The sequence below is a fragment of the Gadus chalcogrammus genome, chromosome 7, assembly GCF_026213295.1.
Source record: "Gadus chalcogrammus isolate NIFS_2021 chromosome 7, NIFS_Gcha_1.0, whole genome shotgun sequence".
In the NCBI taxonomy this organism is placed as follows: domain Eukaryota; kingdom Metazoa; phylum Chordata; class Actinopteri; order Gadiformes; family Gadidae; genus Gadus; species Gadus chalcogrammus.
In genome coordinates, this window is record NC_079418.1 from 10,759,227 (window position 1) to 10,779,354 (window position 20,128).

The window sequence follows — 20,128 nt, forward strand, 5'->3', positions numbered from 1 at the left end:
AACACCCCCGAACCCCGGCCCCACACAGAGCCAGGGGGAACCCCCTCTCATCACCCAGGAACAAGCAGAGGCGCCCCACCCCGCCGCGCAGAGAGAGGGCCTTCTACCTGTAGTTGTGGAACCAGTTGATGACGGTGCTGGTCTTGAGGTGCAGCTGCGAGGCCAGCTCCTCGATGGTCTTGGGGGACGGGTAGGGCTTCTCCTGGTAGGCCCTCTTCAGGGCCTCCTTCTCCTCGGGGGCCAGCACCACACGGGGCTTCTTGAGGTGTCCCCCTGGAGGCTGCTGCTGCTGCTGGTGGGGCTGTTGGTGGGGGTGGGGCTGGGGGCTGTAGTCCCCCAGGGAAAAGCCCAGCTCCCCGGTGCTGCCGTGGCCCTCGGTCACCAGGCTGTGCCGTCGCTTCAGGTAGGCTGAGGGGAGGAGCACAGGGGACCATTACGGTCGGCGTTCACTAGTGAATGGTGATTGGGTCAGACTACTGGCAGTGGATCCACCTCCCTCTGTTGGGTGGTGTTGTTGCACTAGCTGACAGCATGCAGCCCCTGAGAGCACAGCAACCCTCTGCCTCCGTCTACCTTCAGATACAATTCACTTGAAGTGACCTGATGGACTTATGTTCAATCATTTAAATAATGGTGTAAAAAGGGTCACTAATATCTAACATTTATTCAGGTTCAAGATTTAGTTGTAAAAAACCTATGTGGAACAGTAAAGTGAGCCACTGAGAGTTATCGCCGTAACACCGTCATATATCGTGGTGCGCGGCGATGTTGCGCTGAGTGGATCTCTCCACCAGAGGGCAGTCTTGACAAACAGATTAACAATACTCCCTCTCCTATCTACCTCATCAACTTTAGGTAGTTGAGTAAGCACAACATTTTTTAAGTATTAGCAGTTTTTCTCTTCCTGGCACAAATAACCATTCCACAAGCCCAGCTAGGTCGTGGTTGACATCATCTTGCAACGGTTTGCAAGACATTCATTCAATAGTCCTAAAACATTGATGAATATAAAGTATAAGTCCTATCTTACAATGGAAGGATGTGTATAAGAAGCCTTTTATAACACACTACATTGCTCATATGTATAACTAGCAGTACAAAAGCCCAAGGCCCATTCGTTCTAGATGCTATAATGTCACTTTTAAAATCAAATTGAGGCGCTTTGAGGGAGAGTCACAGAGTTAAGTGAGGGGGAGGGAGTGGGGAGGGAGGGAGTTAGAGGGGGTGTGAATAGGCGTGATGGGTGCAGTGGACTTTAAATAAGCGGGCCCCGGAGAGGATGGGTGCTGTCACGTCTGATGAGAGCGCTGATATTTGGCATCCATATCCATCTGGACAGGGTACTGGAAACACATGCACCCCTCGTCTGGTACACACACACGCACACTCAAACACAGAAACACACACACCCATAAACACACACACACACACACACACACGCACACGCAAAAACAGGAACACACACACCCATAAACACACACACACACACACACACACACACGCACACACACACACATAAACATAAATACACACACACACACACACACACACACATTAACATAAATACACACACACACATAAATACATACATACATATAACCAACACACACACACACACACACACACACACACACACACACACACACACACACACACACACACACACACACACACACACACACACACACACAAACCCCTTCGAACCCAAGTTTCACTTGGGGCACATGGCAAGTCAGGGTTTGACTGGGACGCCCATGGACATATCTGGGCTATTATAGGAGGAAAGAGAGCAGTTCTCTCTCTCCCCCGCTCTTGTTTTCTCTCTCTCTCTCCATCTTGCTCTCTCTCGGTTTCATCACAGTGTTTGAATTGAAACGCTGTTAGTTTTGTATCCTTTATCACTGTTCAGAATCAGAATCAGAATCTCTTTATTGTCATTGCACACAGTGCAACGAAATTGGGGTAGAGGCTCTCAAAATATGTGCTTTATTTTGAAAAAGCTTTTTTTAAAACAAAAACAAAATGAGAATTTAAAAAATATTTATTTATTTATATTTACTTATATATTATATATTTAAAAATATCATTCAGTCTATGGGATTGAGAGGTACTATTCGATACTTAATTAACGTTGATATCAGGATGACGGCCGCGTGTGGACCACGGTAAAGGACACCGTATTGTGTCTCTCTCTCCCCCCTGGCTCTCCTTCCCTGTGAGGCTCGGAGCACTTTGGTCCGTGTCACACTCCGTAGGATAACCCCAGCCCCTCTGGGACGGCCCCGACGCAGCACCGACTCGCCATCCCACGCTCCACCCCAGCACAGACTAACACAAATCACCACATCTTAGGAAAAAACGGGCTAACCCGTTCGTCGGCTCACCACTCCCCGCTCATAAAACCTCGACAAGGAAATGGCTCTGCGTACATCAGCGTCGGAGACCCCGCCGCCAGCTGCGGGGGCGTCGGCACGGCGCTGACGGCACGCCGTTCTGAGGCCCCCGGGCGGCGACCAGAGGGGCCATCACCGGTAGGGTTAACGGCCCCGGAGACGGTAAACCTGCCGGTGCTGGGGATTCCACTCACGTGGAACAGAGCCTGAGCAGCTAAAAGGGAAGCGGTCTGGAGGTGGGGGTCCTCTGGGATAAGACTGTAAGGCTCTGTTGAAGGCGTCAGGCAGCCCTGTCTAGAGTGAGGATCAGTCGTTAGGTACGTACGGTGCCTTTGTATGCACTGTGGTGCACAGGCATGCCGCAATGTATTTTGGGGTCGGGACTCGTTTCCAGGAGTGCTAATTAGGGTTGGATCGCAATCCACTGGAGTTGGACTACATTAGAAAAAGGAACAGGAAGGATTAATAATCCGGGGAGACTGGGACTTCAAGCTAGGAGTTTACAAACCAGTATGGATGTTTCAAAGCTTCCTAATTTATTTGGTTTTGAAAATCTAGAACTGCAGTTTTAAAGTTGATACCACTATTTGTCCCACTACATAGATTAATTACCCAACATGCCTTCAGTGTGCCTTTCAAAACCTTTTAAAACAACATTTTAATTTGTATTTTATTTAAATGAGCAATTATGTGCAATTATGGTGTATGAATGACATTGTTTGTGTTTATTTGTAAGTACATGTTTGCATGTATTATACATATATTTCTTCTGCTTTGTGGATGCATATTGGATTTTCCTTCTTTTCTTTTTAAATGGACACAGCTCCCCCTGTTGGAAGACTTTCTAATCTCAGAGAGACTCCCTGTTTGAATGAAAATAAAAGCACATACATGCATCGGATCTTGCCTTTGGGCCAAAATGCCTCACTTTGTATACAACACACAAAAGGGAAAGGAAAACAACAACAACATCACACAGCTCCACAAAACCCAGACCCAGGTGACGCTCTGCCCCTACCGGCGGTAGGCTGAGCGCAGCCGCCCAGCGCGGCCCTCACCTTTCTTCTCCAGGCGCTTCATGTCCATCAGCTTGTCCACGCTGTGCGGGTCGTTGAGCCACAGCTGCATGCGGACGAAGGGCTCACGGCCCTTCAGGCTAAGCTTGTGCCAGGGCTTGGGCCGGGCCAGCAGGTCGGACACAGAGCCCTGGGTCAGACCCAGGATGCTCTCCCCAAACAGACGCTGGCCTGTAGGAGGGAGGGGTGGGGGGGAGGGAGGCAGAGAGGGAGGGGGGGAGAGGGAGGGAGAGAGAGAGAGGGCGGGAGAGAGAGAGGAAGGGAGGGAGAGAGAGGAAGGGAGGCATGGAGGGAGTGAGGGAGGGGAAAAGAGCAATGTTGAGCATGAAGGATACAAGAAGAGTACATCTGGTTTGACAGCTAACGGTTTTGTGTTTTGGTGCAACCATTACCGGAATCAGAGAAAGAGAATGAGGCGGAGCGAGAGGGTGGGAGAGAGAGAGACGGGGGAGAGAGAGAGAGAGAGAGAGAGAGAGAGAGAGAGAGAGAGAGAAAAGAAGGAGAGAGAGAGAGAGAGAATTCATATCACAAGCTCCCTTGAAGTAACTACTGAAAGCTATTGTTCTTTGTCTCTGACACAGGGTAGGCGTATAAAAAAAAAAAAGCGTGTCAAAAGGTGTGCGTGTGTGTGTGTGCGTGCGTCTCTATGGTGGCGTAGTAAGGCTGGGTAGTATTGCTTTAGCTGCTACGGAGGCATATGGAAGAAAGCGGTACAGTAATTGTTAGTCAAAGCTTGCAGGTGAGTGACATCAGGTGTGAACACGTACCCTCTGAGTGGTTTGTAGTGTGTACCAGGGATTGTGGGAGGGGGAGAGACAGAGATAGAGAGAGAGAGAGAAAAAGAGAGAAGGGAATACATAAAGAAACGAGAGGCCGTTAGAGAAGGTGCCGGAATGCCTTTTGTATCAAAAACAGAACACACACACTGTCCAGAACGCATTAACACGTATTCACTGCAGAGCAGAGCTTCTCTGTGCTTTCTGTAAACCGACTTCCAATTATTAAACATTGACACGCACAGGTGAAATGTAATTACTGTGCACTGAACGCCATTAATCAAAGTACACACTTGTTATCGCCGAGCGAACGATTGGTCTTTAAGGATCTATTGTACGGAAACGATTCAGGGACAAGAGATATTTCACAGGGGAAAACCTTTGTCCAATTCTACTTATAACATGAAATCATTTTCCACATAATTTGGCCACCCCACTATGACCTCGAGCGGCAATCTGATTTTAGACCACGTGCGTCATTAGATATGGGGCAGAGTCATAAATCAGGCAGAGGGGTGAAGTGCCGACACTGCTAACATGCTAATGGCTCCCATTGTTGTGGTGGAAGGCTGGATGGAAGGCCGACTGCAAATAGCCTGTTGCTGGCCCTGAGCAGAGGGGAGCGCCCCTAGACAGCCATGTACTAAATGACCACGTCTAGATGACCCATCACTCATCACGAGGCCGTAGTATATGGTCATGTCTGCGGTCTACAGTGGATAGTCAAATCAACATTACAAATGCAGATCCTATAGGGGTGTCTTTTAGTGAGTCCACTAACAGAAAGTGAGTGAAAAGGAAGTGAGAGGTGGGAGAAAATAATCCCTTTACAACCTATTACCAACCTGAATCTGATTGTAGAGTTGTTACCAGTGAATGGCCTCAACGTGGCTTACCTTCTTGCTATTACCTTTTGTCATAATTGCTAAGGCCGACCCTATTTTTTCAAAAGATGTGATCTGAAGTTCCAAAAGCACAATCCAAGCCGCCATCTTCGTTCTTTCTGAGCAAGAATTCTGACCAAGATAACAGTTGATTGTATCCTTATTCTAACGGTGATAAAGTAGGAGTATGCAGGTTTGGAATGTGCGTGGGATCATTCAAAACCCTCCTTTACCTGCACCTAGTGCTAACACTAACACACATGTCTCATTATAATAGTCGGGATCCTCACATTTCATGATGGAAACACAATTTAAGAGCTGATGGAGGTAATAGTAGGCTGCTGTGATTGAGAACAGATCAGCTGTGCATTACACAGTCTCATAGACAGGGCCTTGTGAGACCATCCTGAAGTTCTAGTTTGTATTTGAGTCTGGCCTTGGCTGGGTAGGATTGATGTCCACATGCTGGTGCAGCCTTACATTGTAAAAAAAAACACCCAATCAGATTAAAGAACGAAGGGACGTTCTGTCTCTCTATACTTTTGCCGAATCTGGTTGGAAGTAAAGCAAAACAAAAAACATGCCTGCTGTGCAAATTTCAGTTTGTCTTTTCACATCGTTATTCTGTCAATTTATAATCAAATGTCTTTAGATTGCTGTCGATATATACACTTTACTTACTGCGCCCCGCCATTGTATTTAAACCTCTGCGGACTGCTCCTCTTGTTGCGTCCCTCAAGAGGTAAGCCTCCCTCCCACTACCAATTGGTCCTTAATTGAGGGATTCACTTAAAGGGACACTGTGTAAAAATTACTCCCATCTAGTGGTACAATTGTATATTGCATTCAAACTAATAGTGCTCGCTTGTTCAAAAACTACGGTGGGCAGTATGTGCCAAGAAGCTGTGTCATGACATCCAATACTCCCTCATCGAGTCATTCGAGTGATGATGAGGTTCGTTATTTCAAACAAATTTCAAACTGCATTGAATCATTAGTGTAAGCTAATGATGTATGAGTAATTACTCCTCGAGCAAGATAGTGAATTATTTCAGTCATCATTCAGGCTGGCTCAGAGTGAAAACGCGTTTGCATTTCCTGTACCACGTAGTGCTTTTTGTCCCTCTCGGCCGTTCATAGACCGGAAGAACATGGAAGCCTCCATGAAGCTTACCCGTCCTATTTAACTACATATTAATTATTCTTCGCTCAGGAGGATAAGTGAGATTTTTGGCAGAGATAATTTTACACCAATGAGGACTTGTTTATGAATGAATACGTTGATTTGAGGTAATAAATTACTTAAAATATTACACAGTGTCCCTTTAACATTTTGGGAGAGGCTGGAGGCCAGATTGCAGAGAGAGGCAGAACCTCATCAGGATGGTCTCCACAAGGCTAATGGGGGTTCGGCTCAACCAAAGAAAGGATTACTGACACATCAAAGTGTTTAAAGCACAGTGATCTTTTTTATCACCAAAAAGTAACTTTAAGTTGCTAGTTATTTATTACAAAGTAATCCCCTGAGACAGCTGCGAGGTAGGGCTCTACTTATTTTGGGTCCTCGATCGTTTCTTGCTAATAGTTGCAAATCAGTGTCCGAGGTGAACGTGTGAACCTCAGAGCCCCCCTGAGCCAATCTGCTCCCAGCTCGCCGCCCACCTGGCAGGGACACTCCTTTGTCTTACCCCCTCCCTCCCTCCCTCCCACCCTGGGTCGGCGGGTACTAACCCAAGTTGTTGTCCGTCAGCACCTCCTTGACCTTCTTGGTGATGGCGTAGGTGTCGAGCTCCGTGGACATGGCCACCATTTCCTGGACGCTGAGGCCCGAGGCCAGGCCGGGCATAGGCGGAGGGCTGCTGGGACACCGCTCCTCCCCTGCCTCGCTGGCCTCCTGCGGGGCGCCGTCGCACGCAGCCACCCCCGGGGCGGGCTCCCCCAGGCTCCTCACTGAGTCCTCCACGGAGCTCAGGGGGGACTGGGCCGGGCTGCAGCTGGCCGACGTCCTGGGGGTGCTCTCTGGGACACGGGAGAGAAGGAGGTTCAAGGCTCAACCTGGGTCCAATCCCAGGGGGGCGACAGCGTGTGCAGTCCAAGTGCAACACAGGGAGGAACGGTGTACAGCTGACTTAAGAGTTGTTAAGAGATTAAGAGTTCAATGAACAATGAGCGATACAACATTGAAGAAACAGACCAGAACAGACTATGTGTACTGGTAGACCTCTACCTGTATCTGTACTCGTAGACCGCTACCTGTATATGTACTCGTAGACCGCTACCTGTATGTGTACTCGTAGACCTCTACCTGTATGTGTACTCGTAGACCTCTACCTGTATCAGTACTCGTAGACCTCTACCTGTATCTGTACTCGTAGACCTCTACCTGTATCTGTACTCGTAGGCCGCTACCTGTATGTGTACTCGTAGACCTCTACCTGTATCTGTACTCGTAGGCCGCTACCTGTATGTGTACTCGTAGACTTCTACCTGTATGTGTACTCGTAGGCCTCTACCTGTATGTGTATTCGTAGACCTCTACCTGTATCTGTACTCGTAGACCGCTACCTGTATGTGTACTCGTAGACTTCTACCTGTATGTGTACTCGTAGGCCTCTACCTGTATCTATACTCGTAGACCGCTACCTGTATGTGTACTCGTAGACTTCTACCTGTATGTGTACTCGTAGACCTCTACCTGTATCTGTACTCGTAGACCGCTACCTGTATGTGTACTCATAGGCCTCTACCTGTATGTGTACTCGTAGACCTTTACCTGTATATGTACTCGTAGGCCTCTACCTGTATCTGTACTCGTAGACCTCTACCTGTATCTGTACTCGTAGACTTCTACCTGTATGTGTACTCATAGGCCTCTACCTGTATCTGTACTCGTAGACCTCTACCTGCATCTGTACTCGTAGACTTCTACCTGTATGTGTACTCGTAGGCCTCTACCTGTATCTGTACTCGTAGACCTCTACCTGTATCTGTACTCGTAGACTTCTACCTGTATCTGTACTCGTAGACTTCTACCTGTATGTGTACTCGTAGGCCGCTACCTGTATGTGTATTCGTAGACCTCTACCTGTATCTGTACTCGTAGACCGCTACCTGTATGTGAACTCGTAGACCTCTACCTGTATGTGAACTCGTAGACCTCTACCTGTATGTGAACTCGTAGACCTCTACCAGTATGTGTATTTTGTGTGTTCTGTGAGCTCCGTTCAAGGGGAGCCATCACTAGTAATTACCAACAGGAGGCCCAGGCTGGGAGGACTGAAGCAGAGTGGGTTTGCCTGTGTGACTCTGTGTTGGTGTGTGCATGTGTGTTGTCTTAGTATGTAGGTCATATAATCCATGTATACATCACATCCAATTTATTCTGATCATAAACATCTGTGGTGACATTAGGGGATAAAGGGACCATGAAAGAATATCAAAGATGACATTTTATTTTGCTCTTACCCATGGCTCCTTAATTGCCAACTGAAATTCAAAGGCAGACGCCCATGTGTGTGTGTGTGTGTGTGTGCGTGTGTGTGTTTGTGTGTGTGTGAGAACTTGTACCCTGAGATTAATGCATGCTAGTGACTCATCCTCCTGTTCTTGTAATTTGTCTGCCTGGTAACCACACCAAAGGCGGCCATGTTTCCATGAGAGAGTGTGTGAGTTGTCCTATGTTCTAAAACCTGGCGGCCGGGGGCTACCTTCGATACCAAACCATGAGTTGTGTGTCCTTCAAAGCCATCGCCAAAGCAAAGAACATACTAAGTGCATGCGAGTGCAGTGGATCCGGCCTGTGAGTGTTCCTGTCTCCGGGGCGACGCAGTGTGCTCCCGCTACCAGCCTGACCCACATCCCTTTAATTAGACCAAGGCCAATTAACTCGTCTGCGGCTCAATCGGCTCCAATGTGTCTTGTGTGATGTGTGTATATCTATATATGTGTGTGTGTGTGTGTGTGTGTATGTTTATATGTGTGCGCATGTGTGTGTTTATGTGTATGTGTGTATATGTGTGTACGTGCATGTGTGTGGGTGTATACGGGTGTGTGTGTGTGTGCACGTGTGTGTATAAATATGTGTGTGCGTGTTTATGGGTGCGCACACACACACACACGCGTTTACGTGTGTGTGTGTGTATGCAGAAAGTGTGTCTTATGTGATGTGTGTGTGTCTATGTGTGTGTGTGCGTCCATATGTGTGGGTGTGTGTGTGTCTCTATATGTGTGTGTGTGTGTGTGTGTATGTTTGTCTATATGTGTGCACATGTGTGTTTATTTGTATGTGTTTATGTGTGTACGTGCATGTGTGAGTGTGTGTGTAAGAGTCGGTGTGTGCGCGCGTGTGTATAAGTATGTGTGTGCGTGTGTATGGGTGCGTACACATGGGTTTACGCGTGTGTGTCTAACCAGAAAGTGTGTGTGTGTGCTTGTGGGTGCGCACAAATGTGTTTAGGTGTGTGTGTGTGTGTGTGAGTATGTGCGCGTGTGTGTATAAGTATGTGTGTGCGTGTTTGTTGGTGCGCACGCATGTGTTAACGAGTGTGTGTGTGTGTGTGCGCGCGCGCGTGTTTAGCTTTGTGTGTGCGCGTGTGTGGGTCCGCATGTGTGTGTTGGTCTGCGTGTGTGTTTAAGTGTGTCTGTGTGCGTGTGTTGTTCCGCGCACATGTGATCACGTGTGTGTGTCTTGGGTAACCCTTATTGCAGGCTGGGGTGGTGAGCCCATGTGCTTTTATGGTGAAGTTCTGTAATAAGTGCGTAAAGGGGACTGATGAAAGCGTTTGCATAAATACAAGGACTCCTTTTAGGACGTTTTAGCATCAGTTCAGTCAACCTTAGATTCACACCAGACCTCACGTGAAGGACACAAAAAACATTCCTGCTGTAAGCTGAAGCTTATTCACAGCCTTTTTTATCAGCATCTATTCTAAGCTGAGGATTGATTTTGTGTTTGTGTGTGTGTGAGAGTGTGCGGAAATGAGTATGTGCGAGAAGGACAGTATGAATCTATGCCACCCAGGTATGTTTATTCTACTGGAAGTCGTTCCAACTGAAGCATATCCATATAAGTCTATCCGTGGATGAACCGTGGTCCATATTGGCTATTCAGCGATAAAAGGCTGCACATCTACACATTCCTGCCTGCAAAGCGATCAGTGCACCAGTGGGCCTGCTCTCCTCCCAGCCCAGGGGACTGACGGGGGTCACGTACCCAATGTAACGGCCAGGCCCTGCAGGGGCAGGACGTTCTGCGCCAGCTCGCCGTTGAGCCACAGCTGCATCCGTATGAAGGGCTCCCGGCCCTTCTGGGTCAGCTTGGCCCAGGGCTTGGGACGCGACAGCATGTCACTCACGCTGCCCTGGGACAGCCCCAGCACCTAGACAGGAGAGCGAGTTACAACAGTCACAATGCAGGACCACAGGTTGAGAGCGAGGTCATCTGAAGGAGGCGTGGCTGCACACACTCCCGACCACAGGCGCCACGTGGATATGGAGGCTAACACCCCGTTTAAAAGGGCTCACACTGCCACACATTACACTTACATGTAAAAATTATATTACTTTGTATAACTATACATTATATCACTATACATATTCAATTATTATAATTTAAAAAGTGCTAATTTTAATGTAATCTCAGTCATCTGTGGCATCAGAGTCACACACACACACACACACACACACACACACACACACACACACACACACACACACACACACACACACACACACACACACACACACACACACACACACACACACACACACACACACACACACACCTTCTCCCCGAAGACGCGCTGGCAGATGCCGTTCTTGGCCAGCTTGTCCTTGATCTGCTGGGTGAGATCCTGCGTGTCCACGTCCTGGTACATGTACAGCTCGTACTGCTCCGGCTTCAGGGGGGCCACCGCCGGCCGTGGGGCCTTGGCCCCCGCCGCCGCCGCCGCCGCCGTGGCCATGGCCGAGCCGCCGGAGGGCAGCAGGGGCCCCAGGGCGCCCAGGCTGGCCCCCAGGCCCAGCGGGGACGGGGTGCCGTGCGGCGTGTCGGCGTGGCTCAGGGGGCCCGTGGCCTCGGGCCCGGCGTGGGAGTACGGTGAGTCGGCCCGCGGCCACTCCTTCCAGTAGTCCATGGAGGAGGAGGAGGAGGAGAGGGCGGGGCCGGCTGGACGGGCCGGCCTCTGGCAGAGGGACAGAGAGAGGGGGGGGTCAGGGGTCAAGGGGTCAGCGAGGGATGACCCCAACCGGCTCATCGTCGTCAACATCACGCCGTTTCAAGGAAAGGGAGAGGAGCGCGAGAGAAAGACACAAACGACTTGATAACGAAAGGAGTGTGACTGTGCTGCTACGCAGGCGACCAGAGCACAGAACACAGACCCCCCCCCCCTCCCCCCCCACATCATCATCATCCTACCTCCTTGCTCTCCTCCGGGTCCCTGGGCTCCTCCGTCTTGGCCCACCCTCCGGGGGGATGCATGCTGCTCCACCAGTGATCCCGCCAGGACCCCCGTGCCGCGACTCCCGGCCTGCCGCTGGCCAGACCGTCGGCCTCCGCGGCCCCCTCGCCACCGCCTCCTCCCCCCCCACCACCGCTCCCCGCCTCCCTCTTCACCACCGGGACGCCCAGGTGGAAGTCCAAGATGGCGGCCGGGGAGGGCGCGGCGGGCGAGGGCGAGGAGGAGGCGGGCCTGAGCGCGGCGGCCCTCTTCAGCGAGGCGTAGGAGAGCGAGGAGAAGGCGGCCTGGGAGAGGCCCGCCGAGGCGCCCAGGTAGAGTTTGGGCGGGAGCAGGGAGAGGTCGCTAGACGAGGCCTTGAGGAGGGGCTCCAGCGCGGCGTGCTGCGCCTCCATCTCCCGGCGCGCCTGCTCCAGGATGCTGGTGATGGCGTCGTCGGAGCCCTCGGCGCCACCGCCCCCGGGGGAGGGAGACTGCAGGCAGTCCGCTGGGGAGGGGGCGAGAGGAGGACATTGAGACAGGGACTCTTGGTATGTTTCCTGCTGATGCGCGGGTCCTTCCTGTGCAGAGACCCACGTGACACACCGTTCATAATCATGAGCTGTGTTTGAAACCGTTCCCTATTCACTCACTCACTATCCCCTATATAGTATTCATGATATAGTGCACTATATAGGGAACGAACAAAAGACACTACGCTGAACATTTCTAAACGTAATTTGTGTCAGTAAATGCGCCGGGTATTTGTGTGACGCAGACAGATGCGCCCACATCATGTAAACAAACCGGAACACTCACGAGGAAAGCTGGAGGTTGCATTGATGTTGAATGTTACATTTCCTTGATCAAGGTTTTTTTTATTAATTTTGAATGTTACATTTTCTATGTTAAATCCCAAATAAATTGTTGACATTTCTGAACGAAAGCCGGAGATTCGTTTTCGTGGTTTTTCAGCTTCTTCTTCTCCGGAAAAACCCGACCGGATTGCATTGTGGTATCCGGGAGTATGTACACTCACATTTTGGGTATTTTAAGTGCATTATATAGTGCATGAAATTAACCACTGAGAATTCGAACACCACTACAAAATGGCGAGTCCTATATAGTGCACTATATCCGTAATAGGGAACGATTTTGAAAACAGCTATGGCGATAACAGTCGACGTAGTTACAATACATAGACATAACAATATTGAATAGTGATAAAAAAATCAAATTTGAAATAAAACACATTACAATTTGTTTCATCACCGTCATTAAAGTCAAGGTGCGAATAAACAATGGAAGAAGTGATACCCATGCCTTATAAACCTCCCTCACCAGACTTCTGGACCTGGAGCTCCCTCTTGGCCTGCTCTAGGATGGACCTGATGGCTTCGTCTGAGCCCGTCTCGGGGGTGCGGATGCGGGTGGTGATGTTACCTGTAGACCAACACAGCAGGCCACAACGTATTCAACACCAAATCACACACATCAAACCCATTGCATTACATCTTTCCTGGAGAGCAGGCCTTCACTGGAACACCCCCATAAGGCTTCACAAGCCATGTAAACCCCCACACAAGGAACACTGTGGTTCAGATATATAAAAGACACATGTTCTGTAAAAGAAAGAACACATATACTGTCCACACTTTTGTAGAGTTGGTGACATGCACGACTTTGAAGGAACTATTACAATGAGATCTGCAGGCTTGGATTCCACCATGCGTTACTGCAACCTCAAGCCCCCCCCCCCCCCCCAAACCAACCCCGCCAATCTCTCTGGCTACTGCTCTCCTGGATCCCCAGGGGGGCTCTCTCTCGGTTTACATCCCAGCCTGGTCCTGTTAACACAGCTACTGTACACATGTTCCTCATGAACGCCAAGGAGGAAAATAACCCAAAACAGAACAAGCTGCTTCCCGGCTTCCCCACCTCCCTCCCTCCCTCCCTCCCTCCCTCCCTCCCTCCCTCCCTCCCTCCTGCTCTCCATGTCTCTCTCCCTCTCGCTTCCCTCTCCTTCATGCGTTTTCCCAGCAGGGGCAAGAGGAATATTTGGACGGCGTCCACTGAAGAGGTGAGGCCCTGTTGGAGGAGCTGGAAACCAGACAGTTGGAAATGCTGGTGGAAGCAGGAGGGATTGGCATGAGCGGTAATAAGGTGGACAGATCTTCTTTACAGCATTTTTTTTTGTTGCACTGCAGCCAAAAACAGCCTTGCTTGCCAAACTAGCTTGGGACATGACAGCATTGCTGAAATATGATGTCTGGCTTATCGGCGATTGACAACTGGGTAGAAACGATCAGACATTTAACCGCCATAGAAGCGAAGAAACGATTGAAGTTCAAGTTGAATACTGGATATCGCTGAAGGTTAAGAATCAAAGCAGGTGGATTGAAAAGGATCTAGTTTTGTCCTCAGCGAGTGCAGACGCCTTTAAAGCAAGGTCACTGCTTGCTCATAGTTTATGCGTGTGTATGTGACAGAAAGAGAGAGAGAGGGAGAGAGAGGGAGAGAGCGCGCAAGAGGGAGAGAGAAAAGGCGCCAGGAAGAGTGAGAGTGGGAGGGAGAGTGAGAGAGAGGGGGAGAAAGATGGAGAGGGAAAGAGTGAAAGAGAGAGAAAGGGGGAGGCAGAGGGAGAAGAGGTGGGGAGAGAAGGGGCGAGAGAGCAAGTGAGAGAGGGCAGTGAAAGGGAGGGCAGCTGGGCATACATTTGAAGTAATTTATGGGCTAAAATAAAAGGGGATGACCCTGCCAACGGGAAGGGGGGCCAGATGCCTGATGGAAGGTGGTTGGTTGCTGCTGGTACTAGCAGGCCATTCTAGTTTGACCTTACAGGCTTACACACACATACACACATGCACGCAGACACACACATACACACGTACACACACCACCCTGCTAAAATCAAACGACCTACTGTAAACAACATACAGTAACTTTGTTTCAAGGGTGAAGTAGCGAGTAGGTGTGCTATAGTGCAGAGTAGTGAGGGAAAGTGAGAGATTCAATTCGTAACAAGGACACTGCTAAACAACTTCCTTCCACGCACGCAGGCATGCACGGAAAACACGCACGCACGCACGCACGCACGCACGCACACACACACACACACACTTACAGGAAACGGATTGGAACATGAGCTTATATCGTTGTTGTTTCCCAGACGGATTTCATTGTTTCAATGGTGTTATGAGGATAAGCCTTCTCCTTGCAGATGTAACAGAGCCTAACCCGTAGGTGAAGACAGGACAAAGGTGAGCCAGGGAGAGTAAGAGCACAGAGAGAGTACCTTCAAATTGATCATTCATCCTGCATACATGCAGTCCTGTGTATCAAACAAACGCTGATTGGTTGAGCAACAAAGGGCATTTGGAAACAACCACAGACCAAACAGCCAAGGAAGGACAGAGACGTTTGAAGAGGGTCTTGCGGGTTTCCTCTCTGGAACACCACAGATCAAAGGCTGGTGGAGTGGAGGGCGGGTTGGTGGTCTCCTAGTGCGCACGGGACCGATGCCAAATTGGGGTAGCCCCTTCCTGCTCCGTAGCCACGTATCATGAGAAGTCCTGGGAGTGCTTCCTAAGTAGTCGTGTGTTATAGGCAGTGTTGTTTTACTGATAGTGTCTTGGCCTATGGGATGATGACCTAATCGTTTTCCTTCAAGGTCTTTCAACGGTTTGAAACCAAAAAGGGGGATTTCAACAAAAAGTGCCAACAAGGAGCATTGTGATGGCTCTTTTATTTCTCTTGATTTGTGGTTATTTTGAGGAGCATCAATAAAGCATGTCTCCCAAGTCCCAGACGTAGAATTGCGTTGAATGAAAGGTTTACTTTGGTCTATAATGCTAGGAGTTGTTATGTGATGTGGTGTGCATGTGGCTGGCAGAAACAACTGAATATAATGTCCTCGAGTCGGTACACATTAGGCATTCTTTCAGAGGACGTGGACCAAAAGTACAACAAAGTTGATTGCAGGGCAAATGAAACAGCTTTGTTAATTCTTAATTATACATTTGAGGTCCTGCCATCATTTGAAAGTGGCCCACAGATTGCGAATGCCATTTGGAGTACAAAATAACTCTGCTCACATAACATGGCAAACACTTGTAATCAACGTTAAGCCTGCAAGCTGTCTGCAATGAGTGCAGACACCAACCGACTCCAACTTCTCTTTCTACCGTTTCAACGAGGCCCCCGGCCAGGCTTTTACACCGTACCGGGACAGAGACCAACACAGTGAAAGGGGACGCCACAACAACAAAGCAGAGCAGAGCTGTGACCACACGAGGTCGGACAGGGAAGGCAAGAGAACAGACCTGGCCTGGCGGAGCCCTCAGAGCCGGTCCTTCGCTTGGGAACCTCCTGAAACACTCGGTTTAGGTTCTGGCCTGGGTGCTCTGTTGGAAAACAAGTGCGGACACGTGAGACAGGTGGTGGTGCGGGTGGTGGTGGTAGTGGTGGTGGTGGTGCTGGGGCTGGTGGGGGTGGCGGGGTGGGTTCCTGTTGACTAGATGGTGGATGGATGGGAGATGCTCATGGATTACGGCACGCCCTCTCAGCCCACACGTGCACACTGCCCGGGGACACACCGCCAGAACAAGGGGATGGCTGTAGCGTGTGATCGGTCGCTGTCGATAAGACACACAGTCACAACGTGACGGTTTGCTGTCCGCAAACCGTAAAAGACGGCTTGCGTTAGAATTTCGAAAAGATGTGACTCCAGGAATACCGACAACATGAGCGACTGATACGTATTACAATATAACACCCACAGGGAGAAGTCCCTGAGATACCTCAGAGCCGGCATGGACGCGACCGCATGCTCACCATAATATAATGATCTGACAACGCAATACTATCAACACACGAGTGGTTCATTCAACAATTGACACTAAACATAGACATTCCTCTTTCCGACAGAGCAAAACCGAAGACAAAATGGAATCCGTGTTCCCTATATTAACGAAGAGGAAGAGTATGTCGGGTGATCATGGTGTATATGAATGAACAGAACGTGTACAGTCGTACCCAAAAGTGTACACCTGTAGACGAAATCTACAGTTCCACATCCTGATGTATAGTAAATTCCCCCAAAGCGGGGTCCACAGAAATAGTTTGAACAAAACTGAAGGCTAATTGAGAAATGTCTTCCCATCATTTGACCCTCTAAACGAGACCAGGTGTGGTACCTGTCTCCCTGCAGACTCTTTCTGCTGGAGCATGGCTTACAGAAGGCTTTCATCAACGTGTCAAACTGAAAAGGGCACGCTATGAACAATGTTACACGCAGGACCAAGGCTGCCAACAAGACTAATTTCAATTTCCTACCGTTTGCTTCACGTTTCACATTCTTGTCCCAAAAATAAACATTTGGGAAAAGATTCTGACTGCTAAAGCGATGTGTTTTTGGTTAATGGAAAAAAAATTGGCCAAAAGCTTAAACACATGTGAATGTAATGAAAACAAGCTGTCTGGGTTTTGTTGCGTCACAGTCCTTCAGATGTCATCTCCTTATCCCGTGGACTGTTGAGGCTGAACGCCAGACGGCAGGCAGCGGAGACGCGTGCCGTTTCCTAGCATCAGAACCTCTAACTGCTGTGTGCTGACCCGGTGTTTTGGCTGTCGCGTCACGCCGCACCAGGACTCTCAATGAAGCACGGTACATGGACAATGTTATCGACGCCGTCGCTATCCACCAACAGGGGAGCCGTTTCAAACACACGTCCAATGCCATCTTTAAAACAATCATTTCCTCAGAACATGTAGAGCTACTGCAGAGACTACAGCTAACGTTAGCACATCATAACGTTATGTCAGCAAAGCCAGTTCACTGCTAACCCCTGGGAGATGTTTCTTCAATAGATTACAATCCGGTTTCAAACCGGAAAATGATAGCAAAGCCAAAAATATGTAGACAAAGCAAGTATGAATACACAAAGCACCATTGTTCTCTTCTGACATACCGTCTGCGGGACTTGGCTATCATAGCTTCAATTAGTCGTCGTCGTCGTCCCCCCCGCCCCACTTCTGGGTATTATGACAAGAAATGGAAGTCATGGAGATTGGTGAATGTGATCTGAGAGGTCTGCCCCCAACCGCCCCATGTAGCATGCAGCATTCATCTTCTGAAACAAAAACCTGCATGTATGCTAATGAGGGAGCAAACATCAGATGAGAGCAGAACAGGACCTATCCGCTGTCAGCGGCGGCGGCCCGCTCCCCCTCACCTCTCTGCCGCCCCTGGATGCTGCGCAGGGCCAGGATGTTCTGCTCGTCGGCCAGGAACTGCCTCATCTTGTGGAAGGGCTCCTTTCCCCGGATGGTGAGCTTGCTCCAGGGCTTGGGTCGGGCCAGGATCTCGCTGACGGAGCCCTGGGACAGGCCCAGCACGTAGTGGCCGAAGATCCTCTGGCCGATGTTGTGCTTGATCAGCTGCTCCTTCACCTGCCGCGCGATCTCCGCCGTGTCCATGTCCTCCCCCTCCGAGGCGCTCCCGGCCCCCTCCGACTGGCTGGGGGACGGCACCGGGCCGTTGGCGTCGGGGCTGGCCGTGGCGGAGGCTGGCGGCGGCGGCGGCTGGCCGTGGGCCTGCGCCGCGGGGTGGGGCCCGGGCCCGGGCGGGGGCTGGTAGTGGGCGGCGGGGGAGAAGAGCAGCCCGCCGCCGCCGGGGGAGGACACCGAGTCCTGCAGCGCTTTGGAGTAGAAGGTCTGCATGAGCTGCCGGTGGAGCAGGGAGTTGAGGGCGATCTTCCCGGACAGCGGGAAGGCCGCGCTGCCGACCGACGCCACGGAGGACGGGGTGAAGAAGTCCTGGCCCCCGACGATCCCCACGCCCGTCGGGGAGAAGCGGTGGGTGCCGTTGGCGGCTCTGTGGGGCTCCTCGTTGGAGGACTTGGCGGAGGAGCTGCTGGTGCGCACGAGCAGCTGGGAGGAAGGTGGAGGAGGAGGGGGGGAGTCCTGTCGGCTCTGGTGGTTCATCATGGGGCTGGAGAGGAGATGCTGCAGCGCCTCCGTCACTCTCTGCCCTGACGCAGCTGGGAGAAGCAAAGCGTCACGGGAATGTGTGTGGAAACAATGCAGGCCACATGCAAATATGAGTCTCGTACGGGAAGGGAAAATCCACTCTAATATTATTATAGTCCTAGATCCACGTCAATTGTCTGATGTTCAGAGAAGAATCTTTTGAAATGTGCGACACAAAATACATGTATTGTTATTATGAGCGGCATTGAAGACTTTAAACAAGATTGACCGTTGGTGCATGTAAAAAAAGACAGCAAATAGAAAGCACTTATTTCAAGGCTGTCGAGGAAGTGAGAAAGTGAGAGAGTGGCCAAGACGCCACCCCACATCGGGCCCCTGGCGAGCATCCAGGTGTCCGACAGCCATGTCACTGGTGACATAACGAGGCTGAAGGCTGGGCAACTCTCTGTATGAATCTAAAGTGTTTCTAAAGATTGAAAAGATGTTCTTACTCCAGTGAACTAAGTAATCACTTTGGCTCTCTATAGAGTTCTTATTCAAACCAAAGACCTCCAGACATCCCACCGGAGGAGTCCATTCATATAATCCATAGCTCTAAGCAGTTCAATAGCACCAGTTGGTGGAAGTGTACCAAACAACGGCCACCAAAGCACTTGTTTCCTCCTATTGTTTGCGTTACTCGCCATCTGATACAGTGAACCTGATCTTTCAGAGTCCAACTCTACACAACAGGGAATGCTCCTTTTTTTCCTTCTCTCCTCTCTAGTTAGTGCTATTTTGCCTCCCCCCTGCCCTCAAGAGCTCTTCTGCTTCTGTCTGCAATTTGCTGGCAGTCTTTCCTGTCTGCCAGCCAGACTTCCCGTCTGGAGCCCCTGGAGGCATGCTGTTCACAGATGTAGGAACTAAAGAACTCCAAAACGCTCCGCAACTTCAATAACGTCTGGCAGCGTGCCCACCGCAAGCCCAGATACCATCTCAGCTCATCCCTACGCAACCTGACATTCCAATTGTCCCTGGCATCGGCCTGTGCCCGCGTCTGTGTGCTGCGGAATGAGATTACATTTTGGGCTTTTGGGTTCAAATTTTCCCTGACTGTCGGTGAAAGGATGTATGGCTGACTTGATCCCAGGGCAGAGGCACGCTGCGGTTGGTGTGAGACTGGCATCCTGCTAGCGCCTCTCTGAGCTCCAGAGTGAAGAGGAGCAGGGTGTGTTTGTGCCTGGCACTGATGACTAATCAGTGGACTCACAGCCTCAAGGAGCTCTGTGTTGAAGGACTTTCTTGTTTTTTTCTTCTCCCCCCCAAAACGGTATTTCCAGAGGGCAGGACGCATCATGCTTGAATCTGGCAGTCTCCACTTTTCAACCACTCGACCTTCAAGATTATCTTGTTTTAAGTCTAAAATGTATAGACAGAAATCCGATATCCGTAATTGACTTCAAATTATGTAATTAAAGTTATGAAGTTGATCATTTAATGGGTCGAGTTTATTTCCCCCGGGGAATTTGGGGAAATAACTACAGTTATTATAACTACAGTTATTTGGTGGGTGTGTAGTTGATACACTCCTCTTTG

The 20,128-nt window shown here is 50.0% G+C and overlaps 1 protein-coding gene across 1 annotated transcript in view; it reads right to left on the minus strand.

Moving 5' to 3' along the window:
- Nucleotides 1–20,128, minus strand: part of cux1a (cut-like homeobox 1a) — a 103,082-nt gene that overhangs the window by 6,879 nt on the left and 76,075 nt on the right. The window contains exons 15-23 of the mRNA XM_056594751.1: nt 17,797–18,603; nt 15,787–15,966; nt 12,905–13,039; nt 11,545–12,071; nt 10,913–11,311; nt 10,342–10,507; nt 6,861–7,148; nt 3,452–3,640; nt 108–408 (exon numbers count right to left, since the gene is read on the minus strand). Of these exons, the coding sequence (XP_056450726.1) occupies nt 108–408; nt 3,452–3,640; nt 6,861–7,148; nt 10,342–10,507; nt 10,913–11,311; nt 11,545–12,071; nt 12,905–13,039; nt 15,787–15,966; nt 17,797–18,603 (2,992 nt within the window). The remainder of the gene's footprint in view (nt 1–107; nt 409–3,451; nt 3,641–6,860; nt 7,149–10,341; nt 10,508–10,912; nt 11,312–11,544; nt 12,072–12,904; nt 13,040–15,786; nt 15,967–17,796; nt 18,604–20,128) is intronic.